Here is a 23,952-nt window from a genome sequence, read left to right as displayed (position 1 = left end):
ACAAGGAAGGGCCGGAAGTGTCGAGGCTGATGATGCCGGGGTGGTACTCTTGCGCCGCGGGCGAGAAGTTTGCGATGACTCACAGTCTGCGGTCGAGCGTAGGTATGCCGCAGGCGTTGTCTGGTATCGGAGGTGGCGACTGGAGCAAACGTCTGCTTGACGATCGCATACGATGCGGCGCTGTCGATTGTCGATGAGGCAGAGCACCGATTGATGCAGGGACCGGAACAATCAAAGCGAGGCAGGGCGGGGCGGGCGAGCCAAGCAAAGAGGCGCGATAGGCTAGGATCGACTCTTGTGTCTGTCGGCGATAACAAGGAGCGCGCGGTTTACCGCCGGCGCAGTGCGAGATGGGCGCCTGGGCTTGGCTGACGAAAGTGCGCGGCTGTGCGCGAGGGTCGGCGGCGATGATGATGGCTGGCCGATATCGGTGCAGAGGTTGAATGGCTGGTGGTCGGAAGGGAACACGCTAGGTGTTGTTGGCCTGAAGGCGGGTGGCCCGGGAGGGTCGAGCGGGGTAGACTACTCTGGTAGTAGACGAGGATGCCGAAGCTGGGTCCAGGGGCTACGCCATGGCGGAAAGGCGGATTCAAGATTCGGGAAAGCGTGGCTGCAAGCGCGGGGGCCGGGTGGATCCGCGGCCGGTCAGTGAGGCGACACCGGTAAGGGCCCGGCGGACTGTCGAGGTCGATGGAGGCAGGCACGACGATACGAGGTCGAGGAGACGAGGAACGAGGAAACGAGCAAGCAGGCAGCCAAGGCAGGAGCGGTCGTCGCGAAGATCGCTGCGATGGCTGAAGCCGAGAGAGGGAGGAATGGGGGGGCGCAGGCCGGGCAGGCTGCTACCTGGAGGCAGGGCTGAGTGGGCGTGCCTGCCTGCCGGTCACCGCCCCGCCAGCCAGCCTGCGCTCGCTGGACTCGAATTTGAGCTCAGCGCCCGCCCGCCTCTGGTCGCGCCGCCCGTTCGGCAGGACTCCGTCGCCCCTTTCGGCCCATCCCGGCCCCCTTCTTGGCCAATTTCGCTGGCCTGCTGGCTGCTTGACGACGAGAACCGGGCGATGCCACGTCGGTAGACGCCGTTTGCCCGTCAATCCATGGCTCGTTGCCCTGATGGCGGGCGCTGGGGGCGGTCGTCGCGGGGGGCCAGGCTCAAGCAAAGCCGCCCCAACGGTGCGTGGCCGCAAGCCATCACGACGCACGCCCACCCTGCGTAGCACCCAAGGCGGTATGCAAGACCGGCGCGGGCAGGCGGGATCCGCTCGGCGCCCAACTCGCTGCTCTCTGCAGAAAGAAGCTCGCAAGCAGCATCATCAGGAACAAGCGTCGACATGACCTCGCCGTGCCGCGGCAATTCCAGCGCCAGTCTACCTCGGCCTGGTCGGTCGCCCAGCTGGCCGGCCAGAGCAAGGCGTGGCAGAGCATGGCACACTCTCTCTGCCATCTGCGCCCGTCGAGGCGGTGGGCAATGGCAATGGCGATGGCGATGGCGGGGGCGGATCGAAGCTGGCCCAGACGCCTGACCTTGGCTTGCCCCTGTCTCTTTCTCCGCAGCAGAACAAAAGAGAAAGGCAATCAATGGAGGGACAGAGAGGGAGAACACCGCCCGGCCTCTTGCCGTAGTGATGCTGCGACGGCGCGCTCGCTCTGCGCACCTCGTCCTGCCTGCCTGTACGTTCTCATCTTGCTTCTGTCTTGGCTCGGTGCGCCTGCGCGCTGGCCCCAACAAAATTTCAGTCCCTGGGGTCGGGAACCGGTGTCCAACCCACGCGCAGGCAGGGCGTGGCGGGGAGAGGCAAGCGCGGCGCAGCGGTCTCGGCGCAGCCTCGCTCGCTCGGTCCCCGGGCCGGCTCCACGACCCACCCTCGCCCTAGCCTGGCCTAGCCTAGCCTAGCCTGCTTCGCCGAGGCTGTGTTGGCGCAACACGTCCAGAGCACGGCAACCTGGGAAGAGCTGGCCTAGCTGTCTGTATGTCTGGTGCGGTCCTGCCGTGCTGTAGAGCGAGCCTGGCGGTGATCCGGAGAAGGCCATACGTCCGGCCTAGCTCGGCGACGCAAGAGGGTTGCGGCATGCTGACCTCAGGCGTGCGCGTCTCGAGGCGCTCCTCTCTTTTGCGACTCCGCCACCGGCTCGTGCGTCGTCGACGGCGCCGGCCGTCGCTCCTGCCCCTCATCGCTGGCGGTACGTGTACGTGTACCTACGACCCAGAGGCCTCTGGCGTGTGAGGTACGTGGACTTCTCTGCCGGTACGGGATGGACAGGCGACAGGCGGTAGCTGGCAGAGATCCAAGAACGACGCGAGTGCCTCTGAAAGAAGCTACAGGACGCCGACCGGCTTCTTTGCTTGCTTGCTTGCTTGCTTGCTTTGCTTGCTTGCTTGCTTGCTTGCTTGCTTGCTTGCTTGCTTGCTTGCTAGCCTAATCGACTGGAGATCTACAGAACCCGCTCGCTCGCTTAGATCGCCAGACGACAGACGGACGGCGGGCCAGGGGAGGGACGGAGGGACGCACAGCGGGGACCCCGTGCGTTTGTGCGTCTCATGGAATCATGCCGCCGTCGACACAAGATGAGGCTGGGCTAGGAAGGCAGGCTGCCCACGGTAGGTACAGCCCGACTGTACGTGGGGGGAAGGGCCGCGCCGACGCCTCCTCCCATGACCCCACGTCAGGCCAGCACGGAGGTTGGCCGGCGAGCGATTGCATGCAATGGGCGTATGTGCTATTTTCGACCGCAAGCAGAGCTCAGCGCCAGCAGCATGCATCGTCGTCAGCGTTGCCCAGAGCAGCCGTGCTTCCGGACATGTCTGTCCGGTGCGAGACGGCAAAGATCAGCAAGGTGGTACCGTTTCTAGCCAGGCACCGGCCGAGTAGGTCTACGCTTTCAGCCTTCTATCGTACCTGTACCGGGCCGCGATCCTCCCGACCGTCCGAGCGGTGATGACGAGCCGCTCCAGCATGGCACAGTCATTCTCGTCCATGCCCGGGCCGAGTCTCGCATCGCCCCTGGGATCGCGTTCACGGTCCAGGCGCTGAGCAGGATCCCCGGGACACCTATCGGCGTTGAAAGCTCGCCGGAGATTCCCGGAACTGCTACGCGTCGTTCGTGTAGGCGTAGCCGGCAGCCTAGGAGTAGGCTAGGTTGGCATGTCAAGGCCAGGCAGGCCAGGCGAGACACGACACCCGCCCTAGCTGGGCGTTACCCCACAACCGGCTATCCTCACCGCCGGCAGGGCCGGGCCGCCTTGCTTCTCTCCACGTCAGAGCGTCCCCCGGCTCGCTCCGCCTTGCTCTATCGGCTCTACCGTACCGTGCTGTACTGTACATACCACCGTGTCTGCTCACTGCCCGCCCTCGGCCTCGGTTCGGCTCCACCCGGCGACTGCCGATCCCATCCCATCTCGGTCGGCTCCACGCGGGGGGGCAGGCCGTGAATGGCAGTTCCCGCAGGCCATGACGCGGCCACGGCGTCTTGATTTTCCATGTCCGCCATTCACGTCCCAGATCAGATCTCCGTCGGCATCGACCTGTGGCCCCGCGGTGCCCGTCCATTTTCTGCTCCCCCGAAGTCAAAAAAGTTGCGTCTGGCGAGAATCGAACTCGCGTCCTCTGCTAACACATAGCTGCTGCCGATGATGGAAGGCAGAGATAATAACCATTATACGACAGACGCCGATGATGTCATGACGGCCGAATTTTGTACCCGTATAGGTGCTGCGCTTGCCTTGGTGCGCAGCCACTTTTCCCCTCGCTCGCCCTCTTGCCCAGACCCAAAAAAGATAAGGTGTCGAAGGTGCGGGCCAGGCTTAATGAAATCCATCGGATCTGAGGGTTTGACGCCGACAGCCTCGCCAGGCAAGATAGTTCCGCGTCGAACCGATGAAAAAGGACTGCCTCCTAGCCGATTTGAACGACTGACCTCGTCATGGCCATCCCGAACGCACAGAGGCGGTTCAAGAATACTAGTGACGCGCTCTACCACTGAGCTAAGGAGGCTGCTTATGCAAAGGCTGAAGATTGTTGCACATATAAAATAATGTGTATGTTCGCTCTCTTGCCTGCAGCAGAGGCTTGCCTGCGAGGACGAAGGCTGACCAGCAACGCAGTCTTGCCCCTCTCGAGTGGTGCGAGCGCGGACGCGGTCTGCCCTGCCCTGCTCTGCTCTGCTCTGCTCTGCTCTGCTCGGTCGATCGGGCTGACTGGCTGGCTGGAGCGAAAGCTGCAAGCGAGCCAGACGCGGCCGGGCCTGCCCGGAGACGAGACGTTGCCTGCGTGCTCGGCGGCGACCTTCGCTGACGGAGGCGGTGCTGGAAATGCTCTGTATTGCTCTGGATCGATGGCAAGGAGAGAAAGGCGGGTACGGATGCAGGGGCTGGGGCTGGGGCTGGGGATGCCTACAGGCGGGACTGCCAAGGTCTGGAAAGCCACTCAGTGGGGCGAGCAAAGGTACAGCGACGACGGATCAGGTCATCGAGTACTTGGGGCCGCCTCCGCCCTCGGGCACGTCCCAGCGGATGCTCTGATCGGGCGTCTTGATGCTGCAGGTGTAGCAGTGGATGCAGTTCTGCGAGTTGATGACGAGCTTCTTGCCGAGGGCGTGCTCTCCGCCCTCGTCGGCGTCGACGTACTCGTACACGCCGGCGGGGCAGGCGCGGCCGAGGGGACCGTCGTAGACGCCGACGTTGCGCTCGACGTGGCCCTTGTAGTCGCCCTCCTTGACGACGAGGTGCACCGGCTGGTCCTCGGCGTGGTTGGTGCCCGTGCGCGAGACGGATGTGAGGATGTCAAACGACAGCTTGCCGTCCGGCTTGGGGTACTCGATCGGCTCGCACTGCGACGCCGGCTTGGTCTGGGCGTGGTCCTCGCCGACGTGGCGGAAGGTCCAGGGCGTGCGGCCCTTGAGCAGCAGCGAGTCGACGCCCGAGTAGGCGATGCCGCCCCAGAGCCCGAGCGGGTTGTGGAAGCTGGGGCGGATGTTGCGCACCTCGTACAGCTCCTTCATGACGTAGCTGTCGTCGAGCTTGGCCTTGTACTCGGCCAGGTCGATCTGGTCCGAGGAGCCCGACTCGGTGCGCTTGGCCAGCGCGTCGACGACGGCCTCGGCGGCCAGGATGCCGCTCTTCATGGCGTTGTGCGTGCCCTTGATCTTGGGCACATTGAGGAAGCCGGCGGCGCAGCCCAGCAGCGCACCGCCGGGGAAGTGGACCTTGGGGATCGACTGGTAGCCGCCCTCGTTGAGCGTGCGCGCGCCATAGGCGAGGCACTCGCCACCCTCGAGCAGATCCTTGAAAAAGGGGTGGTGCTTCATCCGCTGGAACTCGCGGAACGGGCTGAGGTGTGGGTTCTGGTAGTCGAGGCCGACGACGAGGCCGATCGAGACCATGTTGTCCTCCATGTGGTACGTCCACGAGCCGCCGTACGTCTTGGTGTCGAGCGGCCAGCCCATGGTGTGGGTGACGAGGCCCGCCTGGTGCTTCTCGGGCTTGACCCGCCACACCTCCTTGACGCCGAGGCCGTACGTCTGCGGGTCGGCACCGACGGCGTCGCGCAGGCCGAGCTCGCGGATCATCTTCTGCGTCATGGAGCCGTGGGCGCCCTCGGCAAACAGGGTGATGGGCGCGTGGAACTCCATTCCGGGCTCGAAGCTGTCCTTGGGCTGGCGCTCCTTGTTGAGGCCGATCTCGTTGGTCACGACGCCCTTGAGCCCGATCTTCTTGCCGCTCGCGTCCGTCTCCCAGATGGGCGACGACGCCGCGAAGCCGGGGTAGATCTCGACGCCGGCGGCCTCGGCCTGCTCGCCGAGCCACGCAGTGACGCGCGACAGCGACACAATGTAGTTGCCCTTGTTGGACATCTGTGGCGGGTGGGGCATCGGGAACGAGCCCGTCGGCGTGAGGAAGCGCATCTGGTCCTGCAGCGCCGGCTGGTTGAGCGGCGCGCCCATCTCCTTCCAGTCCGGGAAGAGCTCCTCGAGGGCCCGGGGCTCGATGACGGCACCCGAGAGGATGTGGTTGCCCACCTCGGGGCCCTTTTCGAGCACGACGACGCGGATCTCCTCGCCCCTCTGCTCGGCCAGCTGCTTAATCTTGATGGCGGCGCTGAGGCCCGAGGGCCCGCCACCGACAATCACGACATCGGCCTCATCGGCGACGCGCTCGACCTTGGCGAGGTCGAACGGTTCGTCGACCTCGTCAGCGGGCACGGCTCTCCGAGACAGCGGGGAGCTCTTGAAGCCTCGCGAGGCGATGTTGGGGGTCGGACGTGCTGCAAAAGAGGTGGATCCCGGCAGCGCCGTCCGTGTGTAGCTCGACAGCGACCTCGTAGCTGCTGCTGTGGAAGAGGAAGGCGCCCCGCGAGGTAGAGCGTGGCGGACGGCGGAGACGAGGCGTGCCGGAGTGGCGGTGGCGGCCCTTGATGCCAGCATGCTTGCGAGTCGTCGGTCCGTCGAGGCGGTGGCCAGGCAGCGATCGATGTGGCGTTGGCGCGGGTGGGGAAGGAGCTGCGTGGCTGCTTAGTGTGGCGCGAGCTTGTTGGCGATGGTAAAAGGGAGCTACGGACGGAGGGCCTCGTTATGATACAGAGGAGAGGGGGTCGGTGAAGGAAGTGAGGTGGCGAGAGCGAGGAAGACCGAGGCCGGAAGTGCCACCAGGAGGGGGCCATGCGGGGAAAGAAGGGTCGCCCGCGCAAAAAGGCGTCGAGTCCGAGTCGAGTCGAGGGCAACCCGGCCGGCCCAGCGCCGCCCAACCGGCTGACAGCAGAAAGGCGTCGCGGGATCGAATACAAAACTTGAAATGCCACCCGCCGATTTCTAATCCGCCACGCCTATCACAGGACAAACGGGCGTCGGGCGTGGCGGGCCAATCACGCTGCCGGCTTCCGTCAGCGCCGCTCCCTGTCACCGGTCCCGAGGCTTCCCGCGAGCCGGACAGCTTACCGACCCCAGCAGCGGCTGGCTCACGAGCGGGTCGTCAAGGGTAGTCAGCCGGTCGAGCCTGCTCTGCCGCCGACCGCCCATGCCAGACGTTACGCCCCTCTTCGAGAAGCAAAGGCGGCCGGCAGCCGACAAGACGCTTGAAGAAGATGCCTGTCAGTGGTGCCAGGCACGGTCCGCTGCGGAGGCGATCCGGTACCGAAAGGGGCGAGCTCCTCTGGCTGGCTGCTGGCCCATTGGGAAAGGGCAGCCGCAGAATGGCTGGTACTGGCATCTCACAGCGGCACGATCATCAAACGTGATGGCGAGTTTGGTGGACTGAGGCTTTACGCCTTGCTTTTCATTTGGCTGTCGTGGCGCCGTCTACTCCCGCGTCGCACCTAAAGAGGGAACGACGGCAGGCGAGGGCCGATCTGACGAGCGTGGTGACTATCTATCTATGCTGCATGGCTCCCAGATGGAAGCGGAAGAAGAGGGCGGGGAGAGGGGATATCTGAAAAGCCCGTAAGACGAGGAACAGGAGAGCGAAACGAAGGGTGTGGGAAGAAGGGGGAGCTCGTATACACGTAAGAATGGGCCCCGTCTTGAACAAGGTGGAAAGAAGGGTGGAGAAGAGGGCCCAAAGCATCGGCGAGCTTATGAAGGCGAGAGGGGCGGCCAGCGTCTCCGCGAGGGGGCGGCGCGTCCTGCACTCTGAGGTGGCTTGGTGGGTAGAATAGGAATACAGCGCGAGGGTGGGCTCCGGGGTGGCTGGCACCGCGTTGCGCCCTCGTCGGTCGGTCAAGGAACGGATGGCGGCATCGAGCGACCGGGCTCGAGCCCGTTGTCTATGTTGCTTTTTGCGGAGGGGGAGAAAGGGGGGCGGTCACGGGGGAGCGGCTGACGAGGAGCGCGGTCCGCTTAGATGTCCTGGCCGTCGATGAAGCCCCAGGTGAGCGACTTGATGGGCTCGACGTAGTCGCCGTAGACGTTGGAGAGCCAGGTGTAGCCGTCGGCGATGGCGAGGAAGGTCGACTCGGCCTCGGGCAGGTAGCTGACGACCTGGACGCTGAGCGACTTGCCGTTCTGGTTGTTCTCGATCTGGATCCACTTGCCGCAGGCCTTCCAGAGGTCGTCCTTGCTCAGCAGGGCCGAAGGGCCGATGGCGACGCCGAGGGTCTTCTCGTCAGCGGTGAAGTTGCAGGTGTTGTCGACCTTGGACCAGCGCTCGGGGGTGGTGACGACGGTGGTGGCCGAGCCAGTGGCCTGGGGCTGCGCGGCAGCCGAGGTCGACGAGGCGCTGTGGGTGGGCTTGGCCTCACGCTGGGTGGGGGTGGCCGAGGCGACCTCCTTGGTCTTGGTCTCCTTGGGGGTGGGCTTGGGCTTGGGCTTCTCCTGAGCGGGGGCGGGGGCGGGGGCGCTCTCGCCGGCCCAGTGCCAGGTGATGGGGAAGACGCCGTCGTCCATGTTGCCGTTGTTGAGCGCGGCAAAGAGGCCGGTCGACATGTCGAGCGAGCCGTAGCCGCAGCCGGGGCAGAGGTCGACGACGGTGGCGGTCTGGGTGTTGCCGTTCTTGTTGTTGGTGATGACAACCTGCTGGTCGCAGTGCGAGCTGCGCTGGCCGTCCGAGGTGCCCCAGGTGGGAGCGTTGAGGGCAACAATGAAGTCGCTGCCGCTGTTGGTGCCACCGCAAGCGCCGAGACCAGCGGCGTAGTAGGTGGCGGTGCCCGAGTAGGCGCGCTTCTGGAGGGGAGCGGCAACGGCGCCGGCGGCGGCGACGGCCAGAGTGAGGAGGTTGGCAGCGATCATTGCGAGGAAGAGGAAGGAAAGAAGGTGGTCCGGTGTAGGGAGAGGGGGGATCGGTGGGTAGGGAGGAGAGTGGGCTGATGAGGATGAATGGAGATGAATTGGCGTCCGGTCGTCACGCTTCTTATAGCATTCCCAGGTGCCCATCGTCCATGCAGCGACAGCTGCTACGGGATGTACGGTGGATCGCCCGGGGCGTGCTGCGAGTAGCTCAAAGTTTTGGCCGCCAAGAGCGCCGGATCCCCCATTTTGGGCGGCGGTAGGCAGGTGTCGTGGCCAGAAGAAGCCCGGTCGCCAGCAGAGAGCGGCGCAGGCAGGAACAGGCCCTCCCGAAACGAGGGGACAGGCGCAGCCAAGTGTCGCGGATCGACCGACGATCCGGCGTCGGCAGTAGTCTCGGGCAAGCAAGCTTCGGGGGACAGGCAGGTAGGTAGCAGGCGCAGGCAGGAAGAATTCGAGGGGACGGCTGTCAAGCAGCGCACAGAATTCGAGGGTGGCCGCTCCCCCATGTGGCATCGGCGCCCCGAGCGGTGATCACCCCCCGAAGAGCCTCTGGCCTGGAGCGTCTCTGCCGGCAAATTTCCGGACCCTGCCTTGGGGACACGCAACCCCCCGCCTCTTCATCTGCAGCAGTCACGGAAGCAGGCGGGAGAGCGGCGGCAAAGGCAGGCAGGGGGGCCAACACCCCCGTCGAAGAAGAGGAGCCGAGGGTGGGTCAAAGATCTTCGCGCCGAGGATTTTCCCGACGCCGGCATGTGCCCTCGTTCCTGGCCTGTCCGCTGGCTCACCATCTACCCTACCCAACCCCTCTATCACGGCGCAGCCATCGTGTGAGTAGGTGAGCTTTGGCCTTCCCGATGGGCGTACAGCCGACACGCCGCCAAGAACCTGCTACTTGATCCGCGATGAGCCCAAACAGCGAGACGCACCGGCACTAGGTAGGATAGGGGCTCGGTTTCCGGGGACTGGTGGGAGCCGTTGCCTCGTCCCATCGGCCTCGATAGGGGCGAGCAGCGATCGTCGCTTCGGTCCAGAGCAGTCCAGCCTCGCCATCAGTTGCGCTGCCCGGGTACCTAAGTAAATACGGTAGAATCCATCTCAGCACGCACGCTACCGGAGCCGGCCGCGATCACGAGGGCTCGACGAGAGCGTGAATGACCTTCCCACGACGTTTCAGGGTGCACTCTCCAAGACTGCCATGCCTGACTGGCCGCGGAGCTGGAATGTCTGATTATCAGCCCGCCGCTGATCTTTTCGTCTGGATCTCGTTCACGGCTCCCCCCTCTTCTGTGTGATCGTCGGATCCTCCGTCGCTGGCTCGGTCCGCTCGCGGTGGGAAGCAAGGCCACCCTCGAAAGAGACTGCGCAGGGCGCGCGGGAAGGACGGCGACCGGTCCCGTCCATGCCTGAGGCCTGCCGGCTCGACGCGCGGAGGGAGCCTCTTTGACCCCGCGCCTCCTTGCCATCGTCCTGCCCTGAAAACCTCTCACGACCAGCTCGCCTTCGCTCGTCGGAGCTGACCGAGGGTGGGTGGATACCGATGTGCTCGCACCTTGTCGGCCCTCTTTCATCCGGCAATCCAGCGCCACTCATCGATATGCCAGGCTAGGAACCGGCCAAACCGACATGCCCGCATCGGCGCGCCACAGTATGGTCGAGGATAACTGCCGAGCGAAGCTGGTCTCCTTTGTCTGGACCTGCAAGCATGCCTGGCATTGGCTTGGCTCGGATGCCGTTCCAGTCGAGGGACAAGCAAGCTAGATGTGGGGCCCTCGTTTCGGCGAACTACACTCTACGCGGCGGCAAATGGTGTCTGACCCAGCGTGCTGCGTGGCGCGTGGCGGGCCAGGCTGTACCGCTAGGTGCGAGGATGTCACGGCAGGCAGGCAGGGCAAGGCAAGGCGGGTCAACTCACGTTCGCCACCCTGATTCACGTCGAGGTCTCACGGTCCGTAGAGCGGCGGTCAACGTCGATCTCGGACAGGCGGATGCCGAGCAGACGATCCAGTTGATCGAGGGTGCTGGCGGAGAGAAGTCGGCCGACCCATCCCCCACGCGGAGAGGCTCGAGGCTTTCGGCGTTTGCTCGCTGCCCGCTGGGACCGCCTCACTGCAGGTTACTGGAAGAAGAGGGTGGCGACTGGCGAGATGGAGACGGGGAGGAGAGTAAGGTGGCCGGCGGGGGGTCGGTCGATCGTCGCAGGAAGATGAGACGCACCCTCGAAATGACGGCTCAACTTCGAGGGGGCCCTACCTGGTCCCCGTATGAGACAGGCGCAGCCGCGGAGAGGAAATTGAGCATTTCTCGTACGTGTGAGGCCCGCAGCTGTCGCCGCATCGACGGAGCCGAAAAGCGACGAGGGTTCTAGCGATGGGCTTGTCCTCCGCCATCGCCGCCAGCCGCCTGCAAATGGCATGTGAAGGCCTGGCGAGGATCTGCGGATCATCGGTCGATCCTTCCTGCTTCGTGACCGAGATCAACAGCGGCTCGCATCTGCGTGATAAGTGAGTGGATAGGGGTCGCTCAGTCAGAAAGCGTGATCCTGTCATCGTGCTCGTCCTCACGATCAGCGTCGTACCTGTCGTGCACTCGGCATCGAGCGAAGGCGATTACCGATATGATGGACGATGGGTAAGGTCGTCGACGGCTCCGCATGCGAAGATCTTGTCGTGGGCCTTTGGCTGATCAGAGGCGTCTGCCTGCTCGTCCGCTGTGCATCGCTATCATCGTGCGCTCTCTCTGTTGTCCCGTTGCCAGCGGCGAGCGCAGCGGCAGGATCGCGCTGACAAGGCAGCAGGGATGTTCCGCGGTCGATTCCGGGGTTGTCTGCGTGGGAACCCGTCGGGTGACATGTCCTCGCATCGATGGAGCATGCCGTCAATCTGATCGTATTCAAGATTCGTGGCGGACGTAGCGGGCGCCGGCCGGGCCACGAGCCCTTACCCTGTGTGCCGTGTTACGACAGCGGCAATCGGGCAAGACCTCGATCGATGGCTGAAGGTAGGGGAGAATTCCTCGCCATTTTGGGGGTTCTTTTCACGCAGACAGCGCTGGCGTGACGCCGGTGGGCTACGGAAGCGCATCTCAGCCGGCCGAGAGCAGCGGCCCTGTCGGGCTGCCTGCCCTGGTCTCAGACGTCCGCCTCCTCGGTCTCCTCCTCCTGCTCCCTCAACGCCTGCTGATGGCTCAGACGTATGTTGATCGCCTCGTTGACGACCTGCGAAGAGCATCGGTCGCGCCAGCGGGGGGATCGCGACGGTCAGCGAGATCCAACGACGCGCACGGAGAACCGCATCGCTCACGCACCCGATCGATGTCCTGCGGCGGAAGGCTGTAGAGCATGCTTCTCGTCTCTGACCGGTCGAGCTCCTCGAGCGAGTCCTTGCAGTTGGTGAGGATGGCGATGCAGACGTAGAGATGGAGGTCGATCGGATCGGCGACCGCAAAGTAGGTGTCTGCAGCAGCGAGCCGAGGAGGCCGGGGCAGACGCAAAGTCGAGCGGTCAGCGCGCGTGCCTTCGACGGGCGAGGGACCGCCGCACTCACCCCACAGCCGCATCAGATCCTCGATGCGCAGCTCGCCGGCCAGCAGGTGCTGCAGCCAGTTTGTGGCGACGCTGATGATGTCGACCTCCTCCTCTTCGAAGTACGAGTGCAGCTCGGGCAGCGTGGTGCGGAAGAGGGTGAGAAAGGTGGCCACCTGCAGCGGCAGCGGCTTGCGCGCGTTGTACTCGGCCATCATGGTCATGAGCCTCTCAAAGGCAAAGTACATGCCCGCCTCGACCCGGATGCACTTGACGAACGGCGCGCAGAGGTAGACGAGCGCCGGGTGGAACTCGCGTGGCGTCCCCGCAGCACCACCACCACGGCTCCCGCCGCCAGCAAGGCCGCTGCCGGGCCCGGCGTTGGTGCCGTCGTCTCTTGTCGTCTCGATCTGAGGCATCCACTCGTACTCGCGTGGCATGCGGGCCTTGAGCGACCCCTCGAGCGTCTGGCCGGTCGAGGGCGCCCTCGAGCGCGACCTCGAGCCCGGCCCCTCGCGTTCTCTGTGCAGGTGCTGCTGTGACTGCTGGTGGTGGTTGTGATGGTGCACATGGGCCGAATGCTGCCGCGATATTGACCCGTCCTCTGAGCTTGTGGCGTCGACCGCCGACTCGAGCGCCGACACGCCATCTGACCGCGACGGATGCGCCTGCGAGAGGCCCGGGTCGTCAACGTCGGAGCTGTGGCCCTGTATCGACGAGCTCGTCGACGAGTTGCCGTAGCGGTCCAGACTTGTGTGATGGGGGCCGAGGCCGTGGCCGCGGCTCTGTTCGCGGGTGTGGCGCGAAGGGTGGCTGTAGCGGTTGAGGTAGGCGCAGATGACGTTCTCGACGCTGCGACCGAAGCGTTTGAGCTCTGCGGCCGCGACTGCCTCGGGGTCGTCGGCATCCATGGCGGCGGTGACGCCGTTGTCGCCAATGATGCCGCCGAGGGCGTGGATGCGACCGTCGTTGACGCGGTTGGGGCCGCGGTCGAGGCTGACGACGATGGCATTGCTGGCCGAGCCGCTGGTCGACGCCCCGCCGACGGCCACGCCTGCGCCGTCACTGTGCAGGCGCGAGTACGAGGCCGAGGCTGTGCTGCCGGGCGGACGGGATCCGATGGTACGGCCTGCGATCGTTTCGGGGTGCCAGAGGGTTAGAGGGCAAGGTGTGAGCAGGAGGGGAAAGGACGTGCGTGGATCTGAAGGTCAGACACGGGCCGTGCCGACACCACTCCCTCGTACTCACTCGACTGCATCAGGCTGCGCCCCGGTGGCGGACGAGCGGCCAGGCGTTTCTGGTAGTACCTCGAGCACTCTGCGCGGATGCGCTTCTCGAGGGCGGGGCTGTGCTTGTCCATCTGCTCGTACTCGAGGTACTTGCTGCGGACCGAGGTCATCTCCTGGCCCTTGTCGTCGGAGAGGACGCCGAGGAGGTAGAGCCACACCTCTCCGCGCACGTCGGGCTGGGTGCCGTGGCGGGCATAGTCGCGCAGCTTCTGGAGGTCGACGTGCTGCTCCGCGTTGAGCAGTTCGATGTACTCTTCGACGGTGGCGGAGCCCATGGCGGTCGCTGCGGCTGGCGGTGGTTTGCGCGCAGAGTCGAGTCGAGGGCAGCGGAGGAAGAAGAAGCCGCGCTTGGCTTGCTGCGCCCGATGCAGCCGGCCTTTGGGCCGTGCGTCGCTGAAGGGCTGATGTCGAGCGGCGGCAGCAGCAGCAGTAATGCGTCCTGTGGGAGCAGGCGGATCGCTGAAGGGAAGCTTGTCGAGGGTCGGAAGAGCCGCGAGCAACGGACCAGGCCGAAACAGACACAACCAGCAGAGCAGCGCAGAGCCGAGCCAGGCCAGCCAGCCAAAGAAAGCCCTCGAGCGGTGTTGGTCCAGATGGGTGTGGAGGGCTGCTTGTGCTGCTGCAGGGCCTGATCACTCTTCAGGGGCTGCAGCGGCAACAGCGCCCAAAGAGCGTCCCCACCCCGCCACCTCCGTCGCTGTCGCTGCTGCTACCACCATCACCTCGACCATCCCTCTTGGCCACCTCGACGCGATGACCGCAGACAAGGCCGCTACGGCGGTAGCACCCGCATCCGTGGCACCGCCGCAGCCCACAGCCGCCATCGAGGAGCAGGTCGCACCCGCAGCGCCGTCGGGCCCCACCACCACCGTCACTTCTCCCGCCCGCCAGCGCCGCCCGCGCTTCGTCGTCTCGGAAAAGGCGCTCGATGCCGCCTTCAACGACGTCTGGGCCAACAACGCCAACGCCATATCGCACTGCTACTCCAACACCGACGCGCTCAAGGTCGACTTCACGCGCACCGGCAAGCGCAGCTTCATGGGCATGATCAACGACGCCACCAACAGCGTGTACCGCATGGTCCAGGGCGCCGTCACCGACTTTTTCCGCCAGACGGTGCTCGACTTTGTCTACGGCTCGATCGGCATCGCCGGGCTCGAGAGGTACTACGATGATCTCGATTCGCGCGACCCCTCCGAGGCGGTGCGCCTCGTGCGCGTGCGCGCCAGCGCCATCGAGAGCTGCAAGGCCGAGGTCATCCCCAACGACGAGACGCTTGTTGGAGGGTGGACGCTCTGCTCTCCCGTCGAGCCAAACCAGATCCAGTCGGCGAAGCTCGAGGAAAAGGTCGTCCTGCTCGTGAGTGTCGTCGTCGGGAACTAGGCCAACCTCGTTTCCCCGACGCGCAGGCCACTCTGCCCTCGGCCGAATGCTGATGTGGGCCCTGGCGGATGGGCGCCTCACTCACCCCATCCCACCTCTTGCCAACGAATACAGACGCGCAAGGCCCTCTACGTGTGCAGCTACGACTTTGGCGGCGAACGGCTCTCGCAGTTCACAAAGGTGCTGGTCGGCGACATCATCGGCATCAAGGAAGGTGAGTCTGTCGCCGGGAGGACAGCAGTGCAGACTGTCAGGACCACGATGCTGACGACCAGCCGCTAATCTGCCCGCCGACCCCACAGGACTCTACATCATCAACCCCAACGAGGGCCACCATCCCGAGGACAACTGGGGCTTTGTCATCACCTACCTCAACGACGAGAGCCGGTGAGTGCCCTCGTCGTCCCGCCCGCCGCCGTCTCGCAACCGATCCTGACCCCCCGACGTCCTTCCACGTCCCACGCACCGACGTGCAACGCAGAGCGCACTCGACGACGTCGATCAAGCTGCCCAGCCCCGCCTCTCTGCCGGCGGGAACGAGCCGGCTGCTCGCCTTCCGTGCCATCTCGGACGATCTCGACTTGAGCGCCTCGCCCAAGGCGGCGCCGACGGTCGGATCGCGCTTCGGCTTCCACCTCAACGTGCCGTTGCCGTCCGCATCGGCGTCGTCGCCATCGCCGAGTCGCGCCCGATCGCGAAAGGACACGACGGAAAGCGACGGCGGCACAGCGACGAGCAAGCAGACTGTCAAGCGCATCGTCGACCTCCTCGTCCGGTGCTGCCAGGACGTCGGGGCGTGTACCGGCGAGGATGACGAGGAGTTTCTCAAGAGCGGCACCGTCCAGAGGTGAGTGGGTGCCTTGGCCGGTCGCACCGCGTCGCGTCGCGTCGAGTCGAGTCGGGTCCCCCTGTGCAGGTACGAGCGGCGCTGACGGTACGGTGCGCTGCTGCGGCCCCTTTTTCTCGCGCGTGCTCCTGCGACGACAGCCTCGAAGCGGCCAAGGCCAACGCCGGGTACCTGGGTCCGCTCATCGAAGGTCTCAAACGGAGGTTGTGGCTCTGATCGACCGACGAACATCGACCGACGCCTTAGCGTGTCCGGCCCGAAGACTGCCTCCTGAGGTGCAAGGCGCAGAGATCGGGCCGGGGCCGCTCGTATACCCCCGCCATGTCGCCGCTTTTTGCCTGCCTGCCTGCCTGCCCGCCTGCCCGCCTGCCCGCCTGCCTGGCACGCGCGTCCATGCCACTCGAACTCAGCCTCGGCCTGACTGAGCGGCACCGATCTCCGCGCACTGCATTCGGATGAGATCGAGCGGTGGGCCCGTAGAGGCGATAGAGACGAGACGAGACGAGACAGGTGGGAGCCGACATGGACATCGGCCCTGATCACTTTGGCCCCTCGCCGCCGGCGGAGGAGGAGGACTCAGAGGCCGATGCCTGACCGCCGATGCCGACGCCATCGAGCCAGCCCTGGAGCACGACGCGGGCAAAAGCCGACTGGACGACGTTGGTGCGGTCCAGGCAGTCGAGGCATGACGTGCGGAACGTGCCCCTCTGTCTCGATCGGACCTCGTGTTGGGCGCCCCCGGCCCGCGTCGACGAGGGCGAGGGCGAGGGCGAGCAGAGGTGGAAAAAGGAAAAGTGGCTCAGCGTCGATGCCGTATCGCGGATGAGGTTTTGCACCTGTGTCCGCGCGGGGAGGGTGATGGAGCGGGCGAGGGAGGGAGGAGGCGAGAAGGACGAGGTGAGCTGCATGACGCTGGTGGGACTGCAACCGCCGGGACGACGACACCAGTACCGCCCGGTGCTACTCACGTTTTCAAACTTCATCCCGGCGCACTCCTTGTGGAAGTCAAAGTCGCGGTACCCGACCATCTTGGTGGTCGCAGCAGGGCCCGTCCCGGCCACAACGGCGTCGTCGCGGTCGAGCTCGCCTTCGTCGGCGTAGGCGGCGAGGCGCTGCACCGTCTCGCGGTAGCGCTTCGAGATGACACCCTCCTTGCCGCCCTGCTCGGCTAGGTTGACGCAGACCAGCTTGCCGTACCGGCGCGTCTGGACGTCAAAGTGCCTGCGGCACGCCTCGTCATTCTCGGCCTGGGCGCGCTCGAGCACCGGCGGCGGCTTGAGCGAAAAGGGCGACTGGGACCAGAAGAGCGGGATCGAGCCCCGGATCTGGTAGAAGGAGAAGAGGTGCGCCGTACCCTCCGTCGCCATCGCGCTCGACGTCGTCGTCGACGATGATGACGAGGGAGGAGAGGCGGGATGGAGGTCGAGGAAGAGAATCTGCTCGGTCTCGACAAAGTTGGCCACCTGGCCCGCTTCGTTGATCCCTCGGCGCTGGTACCGCAGCCCGGCGCGTTCCTTGCTCCGTCGCGAGATGACCACCAGCGTCGCGGCGGGCGCTACTTCCGTCTCCATCTCGGTCTCAGTCTCCATCGCCGACGAAGACGCTTCGCCCGCGACGGCCGCTGGTTCGTCGGCATCGTCGCCAGCGATCGAATCGAGGGGCAGCGGGACGATCTGCAGGTAGCCCTGCATGAGTGGTAGGATAAAGGCGTCGAGCCCGGCGGCGATGAGATCGCGGCAGAGGTGCTCGTTGTGCCAGAAACGGCGGTCCACCCTCCTCCAGAGCGCCAGGTTGGCGTGGGGCTCGTCCATGAGCGGACGCTGCGTTGCCGTCGCCGTCGCCGTTGCCGTCGCCGTTGCCGTTGCCGTCGTCTCGGACCCGGCCTCTCGATGGGCTGACGATGCCGCCGCCGCCGCCGCCGCCGTCTTGCGCTGCTGCGGCTGCTGTTGAGCGGCGGCGAGGGCGTCGTACTTTTTCTGCATCGACGTGGTTAGGTCAAACGTGTAGGCGAACCAGAACTCGCCCCGCGCAAAGTGCTTGCTCGTCTCCTTGACCACTTTCTCTTCGAGCTCGATGCGCGTCGCCTGCCGCCATTGCTCGTCTGGCGAGGCGTCCGGCGACAACGCCGCTTCCGCCGCCGAGTCTTGCTGCACCTGCTGCGCGTCGTCGCCCTCGCCCTCGTTGCCTGCCTCACCTTTCTCGCCCTTTGCCGCAAGAGGGTCCGACGTGGGCAGGTCGACTTCGTCCGTCTCGCCCGAGCCAGCCTCGTGCTCGTGCGTCTCGACTGTCCCAAGCCGACTCTGCGAAAACGTGCGCACGTTGTCCCGATTGGACCACGGCCTCGACTTGGGAGCGCGGACCGTCGCGGAGCCGGACCCAAGCTGTCGGTCGGAGAAGAACGGCTCGCGCGGGATGGCAGCAGGCGTCTCGACGTCGTCCATGACGTCCTCGTCGTCGTCTTCCGTATCGCTCTCGTCGTCCTCGGTAGACCCGTCGTCGTCGTCGTCGTCGTCGTCATCGCCTCCGCTCGACCCCTTCTGCCCCTCCTTGGCCGCAGCCGCAGCCGCCGCCGCCGTCGCCGCCGCCGACGACGAGCTGTGCGACTTTTCCTTTGCGATCTGCGCTCTGATGAGCTCGCGGGCCTTTTCCTCGTCGAGCGGGATGGCGAGGACTCCAGAGCAGCAGAAGACTTTGCGGGACGGGTGTCCGATCTCGCCGGCCTCTTTGCGGCCGGTGACGACAAAGAGGTAGGCGCGGTTGAAGAGGCGCTCGAGGCCGACGATGCCGTGGACGAGCAGTTCCTCGAACTCGGTCTCGGCCCTGGTCGATGGCTCGGCGGTTGGAGCGCCGTCCCGTTGCCCGTCGAAGAGGGAGCTCCATTGCGAGTAGGGGACGCGGTCCAGCCCTCCTTCCCTGCCCCAGCCTATTCGCACTGCATCGGGAAGAGGCGAGGAGCTCGTCTGTACGGCTGGCGAGGCGGTGTGCGATGTCGAGGGCGAGGGCGACGGGCTGGCGGCCAGACGTAGGCCCAGGCTGGCATTGGTGAGGCGCTTTGCGGCGCTGAAAGGGTTGAACTTGTTGTTGCCGCTGCCGCTGTTGCTGTTGTTGTTGTTGTTGCTGCTGCTACTGCTGCTGCTGCCGGCACTGCTGCCCTTGCTATGGACGTCGGTCGGCGGGGCCGAGGCAGTGGTGGCGGGGGTCGAGGCCGAGTGGGCGTGACCGTGATGCGAGCGGTGGGCGTGGTTGAGCTCGGCGGGGGAGCGGGTGCGCGGGAGGACGTAGAGGCCGTCGGCGGTGACCACCAGGCCTAGCTTCTGCTCTGGGACTGGGATGGAGGCGGACCATGGCGGTGCTGTCCAGCTGGCGGGCATGTCGCCGGACGAGAAGGTATGGAGCGGGGACGGTCTGGGGCGGCCTCGTTGTGGGGTATCGATGTCTGAGCAGTCCGAGACGAGTGAGCAAGATGAGGCAGAGAGGGCAGGGGAGTGAGGGCAGATGGGCGCGATACCTGATGGCGAGTCCGGGGCGAGGGGCGAGGCGAGGGTGGTGGACAACCAAGAAGATGCTGCACGCGGCGGGCGGCGACCTGACGAGCGGTGGGGTCCGGTCTGGAGTCGGCCTGGCAGCGACCGTCGTTGGCCCCTGAGTCGGCGGGGCGGGCGCAGGCCAGCGGGCCATGCAGGGACCCCCTTTGCCAAGCCGACGCCGTCGGCCCAACCTCCACTCACTCTGACTGGCTGGCTGGGCCCCTCGACTGCTTCGCGTCCGTCGCGCTGGCCGTCGTCGACAGGGCCAGGCCGGCCTGCCATCGACGCCCCTCGCTCGTCTGCGCCTGGACGCGCGTTGTAGACGACGAGGTCGGGGCCGTATCATCAAAAGTGGGGCCGCATGGCGTGGGTGGGCTGGCACCTCTCCAGCTCCTGTCTGCGATCATTGCATCATGATGGGCGCGTCGCTTGGCTCCGCATTCGCTTCTCTGCACCGCGCCGCCCTCGTACCCATGCTACCCTGCCGCCGACGCTGACGCCGCCGCCGCACCGGCCCTTCCCTGGCCCTTGACGACGAGCTTCCTCTGCATGCGCAAGATCTCGCGGCACAGGTCGTCGTGGCTCGCCTTGAGCGTGCGCGCGTCGTCAAACTTGCGCGCGCGGCTGGCGCTCTCGACGTAGCCCGACACGAGCCGCTCCTGCTCCAGCAGCACCCCCAGCTGCTCCTCGAGCGCAGCCACATCCACCGGTCCATCGTCGTCGTCTCCGCCGTAGTCGTCGTCGTCGTCGTCGTCGCCCTCGTCGAATCGTTCGTCGGCCTGCAAGCGCGACGCCTCGGCCAGCGTCATGGCCTCGCCACCACCACCGTTGCTCTGCCGCCCCTTGCCGCCCAGCCAGGTTTGGAACGAGGCCATCGAGCTCACCGAGCCGCCTCGGGCCTGGTTTCCGCGCCGAGGCGGGCCGCCCGTCGGCCTCTTGGCCTTGGTCTTGGCCTCGGCGCCCTCATCGGACCCTGCCGTCGAACTGGGCTTCTTGGAACCGGGCTTGGGCAGGCTTCGAAGAGGGAGCATCTGTTGGTGCCGGCCAAGGATGGGCGGTCGATCAGGTCCGGGTCCTTCCATGCTTCCGCGACCGCGAGCCGCTTCCGACGCCGACTCACATTCTGCTGGAGGAACAGGTTGGCCTTGGTCCAGATGGCCTGCTGGACCCTCTCCTGCGCCGCATCGCTACTGCCGCCACCACCCTCGGACGCAGGGGCGGGCAGCTTGCGGATCCGCTTGGCCAGCTCGTCGTAGGTGGCAAAGTTGGCCAGCAGCTGCTTGCGCGCCTGTGCCGCATCCCGCTGCAGCTCAATGTTGGCCTTGGCCGACGATCCGAGCGCCGCGGTATGGTCGTGCTTTCTGCGGGTGCCAGAGAGAGAGAGAGGATAGGAAACTTGTCATCAGTCACCGCCATGCTGCAGGACGAAAGCGAAGGCAGCGGAGCGCATTACACTCACTGCAGGCCCAGCACCATCTCTTGAAACTCGGGCAGCGACTCTTCGATGTCCTTCTGCACTTGCATCAACGCCTGAGCATGCCCGGACCGACGTGGACGGTTCGTCAGTCGATCGTCGGCACCGCAGCAGAACGGCGAACCCGACTCACCTCGTATAACTTGAGGTAGGCCGGCACCGTCCCATCGTCGATCATGTACTGCCGCTTCCTGTCGGGATGGCGATGCGATGATCGACATCGAGGAGAAGCGATCGGGGGGTCAGCATTCTGTGTGGACCTTGGTACGGCTCGGCGAGCACCGCACACTCACCGGATCACATCCTTGCAGTCGCGGCAGATGCGGACGCCCTTTTCGCTCGCAGCGCGGTCTGCCTTGCCGTCGGCGGCGCCTTTCGCCAGGCCGGCGGCGTCCCTCGCGTCCTCAATCTTGCCCGTCACCGGATCCGCGACGATGAGCGACGAGCACTTCCTCTCGAGCTGCTTGCGCTGCTCTACCAACGGCATCGGCTGGGTCGCATCGCCCGGCGCTCCCACCGCTTCGGGCCACGCCGGCCGAGACAGGTGCGGCGAAGCGCAGACGACGCGGCCGCAGAGGCGGCAGTGGTGCTTGCGCACCGTCAAGCTAAAGGCCGTGCTGCAGATGGGACACGCCTTGACCTCGGCATCGTCCTGCCAGTTGACAATGCTCTGCTCGGCCGCTCGCTTGACGAGGTCCTCGCCCCGGGTGCGCGCCCTCAGCGAGCTCCAGAGGTCAGAGCCTCCCCGCTTCAGCACGGACCCTGGATCCCGCCGGAGCTCGCCCAGGTCAAAGTCGAGCCTCGGCAGTGCGGGCCCCTTTTCGCCGTGCTCGTCGACCTCTTGCGGCGCAAAGTGTATCGTGATGAGCTGCAAGCAGGACCATCGGGACGTGGAGGGCCAGCGGGGCGGTCAGCCTCGCGGGAACTGTGCCTTGCCTTGGTGGTCCGGACTGACCAGACTCTGAGACTCACTTTCGCCAATCGCCGCTCCATCCGCTGCTGCTCCATTTCGCCCTCGCTGCGCCTCTTGCGCCTGGCCTCGACAAACTCGTCGGTTCTCACTCTATACGCCCCCCTTGGCTGGAAACCGGGACGGTAGGCAGTAGACCGTCCGTTGGCGAGGCGGTTGAAGCCGTTCGCGCCACCTTGGCCGCCCTCGCCGTTCTGCTGCTGATGCTGGCCCACCACGTTGGCGATGGCCACACCCTGTGGGACGGGTATGGGTCCGAGCTTAGACTGCGCAGCGAGCAGGGCTGCATACGAGTGAACGTGCGCGGGCACGCTGATGTTGCCGGAGCCAAGCCGCGGCGTGGCGGCGCCGCTGTTGAGCGGGCTGGACCTCGATGACCCGGCGCTGCTGGTCTCCAGGTTGGTCGATGCGCGCGGTCCCGCCAAGCGCGCATGGCTGAGGCGCGGATCTCGGTCGGGCTTGGGAGAGTTCAGCATGGCGCTGGACGGCGACCGCCCATGGCTGGCAGGTGATTGCCGCTGACCGACGTCGACGGGGCTGGGAGCCGAGGACGCATTGCTGCTTCTTCTTTGGCCGAGGGCGATTGTCCCCGCGCTGGGCTGGCGTGGGAGCGAAGGTTTCTCCGGCTGTTTCCCGGCGACTTTGGAGGATGCGGCCGGGGAGTCGGGCGATGCTGGAGTCTCCTTGCGCAGGGCCGAGGCGCTGCGCAGCGGAGGAGGGGCGGGAAGGTTGCGTGCGGCCGCGCCTGATCCGATGCGGACGAGTGGCGGCGCAGGGTTCGACGAACGAGGGCCGCTGGGCACCGGTGATACTGGCAAGCCGCGAGGGGGTATCGAAGAATGCTGCTGCGAGCCGCCTGTATGGCTCGCTGGCGGAGTCGGTGCTGCCATGGTGCCAAGTCTCGCTATGCTGGTCGAGTTCTGCGGCCCAGGTGATGAGGATGCTGCGGGCGCGGCGACAGGTGGAACAGCGGCAGGAGATGTGCCAGAAGTGCCGGTTGCTTTGGGAGCTTCTGATCTTGGCGCCGACGAGACGCTGACCTGGGAGAGGGTGGAAGCGTTGCGAGCGTGGGATCTGCGCTGGTAGGGGACGTAGTTGAGCGACGACGGCGAGGCCGATGCGACCGCATCGCCTGCGGTGGTGCCTGAGCCGCCCGCGCCGTTGGCAGAGTCGCCTGCTGAGTGGCTCGACATAGTTGCCCCACTTATCCGAGCTGACCACCCGACGTGGCTGCGTTTGAAAGGCGTGACCGAGGGAGGAGGGCGAGGCGAAGGTGTGCGCTAGTGCTTGCAGAGGTGCATGGTGAGGGGGAATGAGGGCTAAGCGATGGTGGTCCGTTTGCCGCAGGACGATTGGCGAGCGGTAAAGATCAAGAGCCAGTCGATTGACGGCTCAGGCCGGGGTGTGCTGGGAGGAAGGCCGGGCGGTGGTGGTGGTCGTATGCGTGGACGAGGAGGCGTGGCGTGTGTGCGTGGGCTGACCCTGGCTGAGCCTGAGGCAGCGTTGCCTTGGCCGCGTGCCTCGGCCAGGCCAGCTCCACCACGTCGCTCTCCGCTCCGCCCAACGCGCTCGGGCCATCGGAAATCCAACACAAAGTCGCCCCTTGCCTCGCCCGCACTCTCGACGCCGCTGAGCCCATCTCTCTCTGCGGCGCCACCTCGCTCCTCCCGGCTCGTTCTACCGACACAGCCCTACAGACGCTGACCCACGAGCCATGCGGCACAGCCCGTGTCGGATCGTCATTCGTTCAGTTATGTACCCAGCCAGCCTAGCAGCATCGTGGGATCGTATCTAGGCGTGTCGTGTCGTGTCGTGTCGTCACGGCACTCGGCGCTACGCGACGCTATCGACAAGCAGGGCGAGGCAGACAGACTGACGATACAGAGGGTCGACAGAGCGAGCGAGAGGGCGAGAGAGCGGCGAGACCGATTTCTATTGTGCGCGCCGGCGGGGTCGACGCATTCGGTCCTCCCCGCCCAAGCGACCTCGAACAGGGCAACGCGACGACTACCAAAGGGAATGTGCGGGCGAAACGACGAACCCGTGTGCAGCGACAGGTGACGAGGGAAACCCGAAAAGCTGGCCGACCAGCATCGAGGCAAGGAGGGCGGGCGCGACAATGCAAACGACGTGGTGTATGAGACAATCGCGGACAAAGCCCAACCATGCACAGAGAGAGAGAGAGAGAGAGAGAGAGAGAGAGAGAGAGAGAGAGAGAGAGGAGGAAGGA

The 23,952-nt window shown here is 65.7% G+C and overlaps 6 protein-coding genes across 6 annotated transcripts; 1 reads left to right on the top strand and 5 right to left on the bottom strand.

Annotated features, from left to right (window-relative positions):
- Positions 1–4,455: 4,455 nt before the first annotated feature.
- PFL1_02867 (uncharacterized protein) lies at positions 4,456–6,417 on the bottom strand (the record flags this gene model as incomplete). The annotated part of the gene is made up of 1 exon (XM_007880380.1): positions 4,456–6,417. The coding sequence occupies one exon, from the start codon at positions 6,415–6,417 to the stop codon at positions 4,456–4,458; it is 1,962 nt and encodes a 653-aa protein (XP_007878571.1).
- Positions 6,418–7,824: 1,407 nt separating this feature from the next.
- On the bottom strand, positions 7,825–8,712 carry PFL1_02866 (uncharacterized protein; the record flags this gene model as incomplete). The annotated part of the gene is made up of 1 exon (XM_007880379.1): positions 7,825–8,712. The coding sequence occupies one exon, from the start codon at positions 8,710–8,712 to the stop codon at positions 7,825–7,827; it is 888 nt and encodes a 295-aa protein (XP_007878570.1).
- A 3,127-nt stretch (positions 8,713–11,839) lies between these two features.
- On the bottom strand, positions 11,840–13,796 carry PFL1_02865 (uncharacterized protein; the record flags this gene model as incomplete). The annotated part of the gene is made up of 4 exons (XM_007880378.1): positions 11,840–11,926; positions 12,016–12,164; positions 12,255–13,361; positions 13,481–13,796. 4 exons carry the CDS (start codon positions 13,794–13,796, stop codon positions 11,840–11,842), a joined length of 1,659 nt encoding a protein of 552 aa, XP_007878569.1.
- A 478-nt stretch (positions 13,797–14,274) lies between these two features.
- On the top strand, positions 14,275–15,967 carry PFL1_02864 (uncharacterized protein; the record flags this gene model as incomplete). The annotated part of the gene is made up of 5 exons (XM_007880377.1): positions 14,275–14,880; positions 15,019–15,118; positions 15,207–15,291; positions 15,386–15,751; positions 15,892–15,967. The coding sequence occupies 5 exons, from the start codon at positions 14,275–14,277 to the stop codon at positions 15,965–15,967; spliced, it is 1,233 nt and encodes a 410-aa protein (XP_007878568.1).
- Positions 15,968–16,290: 323 nt separating this feature from the next.
- PFL1_02863 (uncharacterized protein) lies at positions 16,291–19,122 on the bottom strand (the record flags this gene model as incomplete). The annotated part of the gene is made up of 2 exons (XM_007880376.1): positions 16,291–16,587; positions 16,720–19,122. 2 exons carry the CDS (start codon positions 19,120–19,122, stop codon positions 16,291–16,293), a joined length of 2,700 nt encoding a protein of 899 aa, XP_007878567.1.
- A 632-nt stretch (positions 19,123–19,754) lies between these two features.
- PFL1_02862 (uncharacterized protein) lies at positions 19,755–22,915 on the bottom strand (the record flags this gene model as incomplete). The annotated part of the gene is made up of 6 exons (XM_007880375.1): positions 19,755–20,309; positions 20,399–20,639; positions 20,738–20,808; positions 20,886–20,943; positions 21,046–21,620; positions 21,725–22,915. The coding sequence occupies 6 exons, from the start codon at positions 22,913–22,915 to the stop codon at positions 19,755–19,757; spliced, it is 2,691 nt and encodes an 896-aa protein (XP_007878566.1).
- Between the last annotated feature and the right edge of the window lie 1,037 nt (positions 22,916–23,952).

Source organism: Pseudozyma flocculosa (assembly GCF_000417875.1).
Source record: "Pseudozyma flocculosa PF-1 unplaced genomic scaffold scaffold00008, whole genome shotgun sequence".
Lineage (NCBI taxonomy): Eukaryota > Fungi > Basidiomycota > Ustilaginomycetes > Ustilaginales > Ustilaginaceae > Pseudozyma > Pseudozyma flocculosa.
The sequence above is the reverse complement of the archived record's forward strand: the minus strand, read 5'-3'. Positions and strand labels throughout refer to the sequence as shown.